This window comes from Scomber scombrus, chromosome 7 (genome assembly GCF_963691925.1).
Source record: "Scomber scombrus chromosome 7, fScoSco1.1, whole genome shotgun sequence".
Classification (NCBI taxonomy): Eukaryota; Metazoa; Chordata; class Actinopteri; order Scombriformes; family Scombridae; genus Scomber; species Scomber scombrus.
Window position 1 is genome coordinate 10,189,704 of NC_084976.1, and position 5,920 is coordinate 10,195,623.

At 39.0% G+C, this 5,920-nt stretch overlaps 1 protein-coding gene across 2 annotated transcripts; it reads right to left on the reverse strand.

Moving 5' to 3' along the window:
* Window positions 1–2,015: 2,015 nt before the first annotated feature.
* elovl4a (ELOVL fatty acid elongase 4a) lies at window positions 2,016–5,673 on the reverse strand. 2 transcript variants are annotated; one of them, XM_062421700.1, is made up of 7 exons: window positions 5,601–5,667; window positions 4,747–4,934; window positions 4,349–4,429; window positions 3,538–3,709; window positions 2,539–2,666; window positions 2,109–2,342; window positions 2,016–2,072 (listed from the first exon to the last, which is right to left on the reverse strand). In XM_062421700.1, exons 1-7 carry the CDS (start codon window positions 5,665–5,667, stop codon window positions 2,016–2,018), a joined length of 927 nt encoding a protein of 308 aa, XP_062277684.1. The 2 variants fall into 2 exon arrangements, with proteins under 2 accessions (XP_062277684.1, XP_062277685.1); XM_062421701.1 differs by having other exon boundaries at window positions 2,016–2,342; window positions 5,601–5,673.
* Window positions 5,674–5,920: the final 247 nt, after the last annotated feature.

The window sequence follows — 5,920 nt, forward strand, 5'->3', positions numbered from 1 at the left end:
CAATGTTGTATATTCACAATGACTAAGCCCCCCCCCCCCCCCCCCCCAAGTTATAAATGTACAAATCTTGAACCGTGTGTAAAATATTTTTTTTACATTTATAAAAGAGCCCTAGCATTTATTGTATTCTGAAATACATTTTAAATGAAGTGGCAAGAGGAAGCCAACATTTGTACAGGCATTCAGTTTAATTGAATTTAAAGAGAGCTCAAAATTATGATACTTAAAAAAACAAAACAACAACAGCACAGAAGCGACATGGTCGTATTAATGTCTAAGCTTACAAGCTGGGAACATTCCCAAATGCGCAGTGTACAAAATATCACAATGTAATATGTACAACACAAAAAGAACACAAATACACAGACGGGCACTCTCAGCTAGATGAAAATCAGTATTTACACATAAAAATAAATAGAAACAACCAATAAATAACATCCAAATGCGTCTGTTGATGAATGACATGAAGCTGGATTTGTTGATATAGAGCCGACCATTGATTTATACTCTATACACTACAGGCAGAGCAAAGTTATTCTTCATAGTGGTTTAACATACACAGTCACTATAGAAGTTCACCAGCTCTTTTTGTACATAAATCATAACTTTTCATTTATTTTCAAAATCCAAATTTTGTCCCCTGATAAATTTACATTCAAGCCAGTTCAGGACGCAGATTAAGCCTGAAAATGTAGACACAAAAAGATATTTGATTGAATATGGGAAGAAAATGGTGCTTAAGATAGGCTTAGTTAACTTGATAAATGTAAGCTAGTTCTGAATTCCCTGTAAACACAAAGGGAACCCAAAACTCCATCGCTTCTTTTGTTCGGCACACAACATTTTCACCAGCGTGTAAGACAAACAAAGACATCAGAGAGGATATAAAAAGACAGGTAAACAACTGCAAACATCTTACACAGCTTCTTCTCTGTCAGAGGGGGAAACACAGATAATCATCAGATCATTTCTCTGGATAGTCATTACGTTTCATCACATTACATACAGTTAGGGATATACAAAACCTGTAATGCATACAGAAATAGAAAATATTCACATACTTGTAATCCTCAGGGAGCCACAGTGAATGATTTTCCCATCTTAAACCAGTGATGGAACAATCACATCACAAATCTCAAAGGATTAGAAAGCTTCTTTTTTTCTATTCCTACATACACTTCACCGCTGGATATTGATTTATTCTCCTTCTTTAAAACGTAAATGTACTAGTGAGTGAAAGCTAAAAGGTGAGTGACAGTTGAGTCCCCGACCCAAAATGAATAAGAATAAATAACTCCACCTTCACGCATAAGTGGATAACTGCGGAGGCGTCCACACGTATTGTAAACTTAAGTCTCTGTTACATAACATCAATAATACTTTGAATAAAATGAGGACAAACATGACTCGATACTGTACATTATCATCAGCTCTATACCTGTAGAGGTGGACAACAAAAAATGATCAGCTCAAATATAAATAGAGATGTTTGTGTGAGTATTATGTTGTGATGTTGTGTATTCCTGTCTCAGTAAAGCAGTGGTCGCTAACAGTAATGGTACATCATCTTTTTCAAGCAGCTCAGGCGCATTTAAAGTAGCTTTCTCAGCAAGCCAAATGGGCCGATGGACTCTTTGTTTCCTTCACAGGCTCAGATTTTAGTCGCTGAAAGTCACTTTTTGAACCAGACCTACAGTACTTGGCACCACAATAAAGAGAAGGAATACTAAGATCTATCCCGTACCAGACACTACTGTATTTTAGGTTATTTGTGATAGCGGTCGCCTTGGTAGTGACCTTTGACACCTCTTACTAACAGAACAATCCTCTCTCAACACAGGCCTGTCTCATAATGTATCTACAACTCAGATCATGGCTTAAATAAACACATCACACTGTAACTCATCCATCCATCTATATCTTCCTCAAATTAAGTCTTTCATGTTTTAGCACTATAAACCTAGAACCCAAAGCAAGGCCCTACCTCACCTTTACCTCCATCTATCCTCTTCCTTCTAATCTCTTTTAGCTCTCCCTTTCCTCTTTCTCCTGCCGGAGTTTTCCTGAGGCTTCTCCTCTTTGGTCCCTGCCACTACTGCTCCGTTGGCGGCCTTGCTGAGCCCGTTGAGGGTCCCATTAGAGAGGGTCTTGCTCGCTTTGGAGGAGGAGGACGCAGCGTCGCGTCTGGGTTGCTGGCGGCGGTAGGTCTGGTAGTAGAAGTTGCCGAAGAGGACGATGAAGGTGATGGCATAGCAGATGAGGGAGTAGTGCATCCAGTGGGGGAAGTCACAGTTGACATAGAGAGACAAGGCCGTGTGGCCGATGGTGACGTGGAACTGGATCTGAGATAAAAAGACACAAAAAAGACATCAGATTGAAGTGCATTTCATATTTTTACACTGTATAATAGTTTCACAGCTCTTGGATTGTTTCAGTTACATGTTCTGTGTGAAACCTGAGGGAAGATGAACCATCCAAAAATGTATTAAAGGAATACATTTCTGTTTTAATGAGTCGAACAGTGAAGAGAGATTTTACCATCTGGATGATGGTCAAGTACTTCTTCCACCACAGGTACTTTTGGATCTTAGGACCACAGGAGGCCAGGCCATAATACAGGTACATCAAGACATGGATTGCTGCATTCATGTGTGCACCAAAGAACGCTGCAAATTTTAAAAAAAGAAAAAAAGAAAGAAAGAAAATCACTGATATTAGTTTTGTCAGTGTAAATGTGGTCGAGTACAGTTTTGTAACACTTCTTGAAATCCCTTTTTGTACTTTCTACCAATAACTCTTAACTACAAATCATTTAAACTTTATGTTACTGATGTTCATTTCCAACTGCATTAGCACGCAATAGTAAAATGACTTTGACAAGAAATAATATCTGCAAATTGTCCTCTTTGGTGGATTACTCATCTAAAGCAAGGTCCAAGTCTCCGCAGGTTATTTTTCTTTTAGTTCAGAAATAAATGGAAGCCAATAACTCTCTTACAACACATGGGACAATTTGGAAAACTGTATAAAGCATTCTTACTTGGCTAAATTGTGCAGAACTAGTATTTTAAAGCTTTATACAGTATATCAGGGAACATAGGAAACAGAGCTAAAGATCAGCTTTTTAAGAGTGCATAGTTGAAAACTAGACCTGCCTCTGTTCCACAGTGTACATAAACAGTATTCTCTATTCCCTGCTCCCTCTTCAAAGAATGTTGGTTAAGGGAATTACCTCACAAAATTCCTCTGTTTGGAATAAATAAATATTGAATATATATTGAAACAGAAACTGATACCATTAGAAAACTTGTGTGGTTTGTGAATATTAACATTTACAGGATATTCAGTCATTATTTTTTGCTTTTGGATCTTAGGACTTCTTATTCATTTTTGGACTACCAGTTCAGCAAACTGAACTCACAGTTCAAAGTTCTGTTCGAACTGAGCAGGGACCTAAAAGGCAATCAGAAAACACCTGTGATTGCTTTATAGGCATTAAACATAATAGTGCAATAAATTACAGCATGGACTACTCACACTGCCCTCCTGACACCCATTTGATGCCAATCCACCAGAGCGTGAACATGGTACAGTGGTGATAGACGTGCAGGAAGGTAACCTGGTTGAATTTTTTCCTCAGGATGAAAAACACTGTGTCCAGGTACTCAACGCCCTTGGAGACGAAATACCACCACAGAGCTCCTGCCACCTGTCTCAGAACAGGACATGAGGAATGGGTTGAAGATAGAAGAAGTGCAAAAGTGAAGGGAGGTAATAGAAACACATGGACACAATCAGAAAACACATACTTTTCATATATCAATAAGTACATTTCAGTTAAACTGGACGACCTCCTTTAGGGAAAACATTTCCATTCTTTTCTATTCTATTGTAAAACCTTTAGGATCACCTGACACCAGCTGACTCCTGGTTTCTGTGTCAGGTGTGTAACCAGGTCATGGAGCAATTAGGAAGGAAGTTGAAACTGAACACCTTCCATGACCATTCTTCCAGCTCACATTTTCAGATAACAGGACCAGGGTCCAAATGGATGGAAGCTGATCATGTTTCTAAAACCACTGAGTGTTGGTTCCGTGGAAGGTTGTCAAGGAATTTCTTAATCATTCGGGTGCAGTAGAGAGCTACAGTGAAGTGAGACCTATCTGTGTTAGTAAGTATATGAGGTGTATGGTTTCTTTTGGAAAGTCTTTCTGGCGCATGTGAGCGGTAAGAAACTGTTGTACTAAATTACATAATTAGGCAGGTAGAAGTTCAATCCATTGTGTTAAATGTTCAATTTTTTATCTAAACATAAGTGAGTGTGTGTGCCTTAGCTCCAAAAACTCACCCTGACTTCATTGGGGTCGTCCGAATAGTCCACCGGTTGGCAAATGTAACTGTAGCTTGCCGCCCGCGCTGCCATAAATAGCTAAAAAACAAAAGAATATCTCTACTTAGCCTCTATTGAATAATATAAACAGACAAAGGCAGATACACACAGTGAGGGCAACAGAGAAAGGGAGAGAGATAGAGTGCAGATGGAAAGCTGGAAACATCGTAATAACGTTAGTCCAAACCCAGGGGGCAAAACTGCTTCTGTAATGTACTCAACCTGATGGATAGTTATGGTTTTAAAGGAGCACTTTATACTGGAATAAGACTTCCACAAATTCACGTCTCCCTGTGCAATTATTCAACACATGCAGCTGAACAGAGGAATGCCTATACTAACTAGTCTCTACCTACCTCTTTGAAGATGAAGAAGTTGAGGAAGACCATACTGAAGTTGTAGACAATGAGGGTTTTGCGAAGCTGGAAGGGCTCTCTGTTCTTCATGTATTTCGGCCCCAGCCAGAGGAACAGCAGGTAGGAGGTGCTGATAGCCAGCGTGGGCAGGGGGTTGTCCATCAGAGGCCATTTCTCCACTCGCTTGTCTGTAGGACAGATATTCTCATGGCGTTATATAACTATTCTTAATGCTCACATGCACACACACAGTGTGGGCTCAATGTCAGTTTAAGGGAGTAAGTGCTGAGTAGGCGTACAGATGCCAAGTTTTGTCCCAAGATGACCGTCTGGAGGTCAATTTGATGCAGACACCCTTGTTTAACGATACAAGTGATACTTTCAGAATGTGCGTTTTTCAATCTGAATGTGAAATTTGTTTTTCTAAACAAGAGATAAATAATATGATTTCCTACTAAAGTGATGAAAACTGATTAAAGCAGGAGAACCTAGATGAAAGCTATGATCTTTAGTGGTTTTCTTTACTGATTCTAAATATGATATGACTGAAGGTGCACGACAGGATAAAGCAGAAATTTAAGTTAAGAGACAATATATTGCATTTCATCTCAAAAATGTCCCTGCATACACATTTGTCAACGATGGTGCAACCTTGACTCATCACTTCACAAAATCGTGGGGTACCCCCATCTTTTAAGTGACTCATTCTTTACTGACTCATAACAGGAGAGGCATACCTGTAGATCTATATAATGTACATAAGTGCACTCACAATAAAACATGCGGAACAAGTGACAATCCCCTTTATCTCCAACAGATCGCTCTAATACATGAAACAAACACAAGATTATTACCTGCAATAGTTAGAGTCCATTTGTAGAATTCTATAGTGTCATTTATGAAATGTGTGACAATCTCCATGGCTGTGGCCAATGACCTGAAATGAAAGAAACACACAATTCTAAAATATCAACTTTTAACCTGCATTTCATAGTTAGAGCTGAGGTAAGAGTGGTGCCATCTGCCAAGAGATCTATGACATGCTTATCTTCTAAAGTGGAACATAGCCTAGTTGGGTTTTTTTTGTTTGTTTTTTACATGAAATGAAATAGTTAATCTTGAAATAATATGAAGCCATAAAATAATTCATGTGAGTCTGAGGCCCCATGAGGCC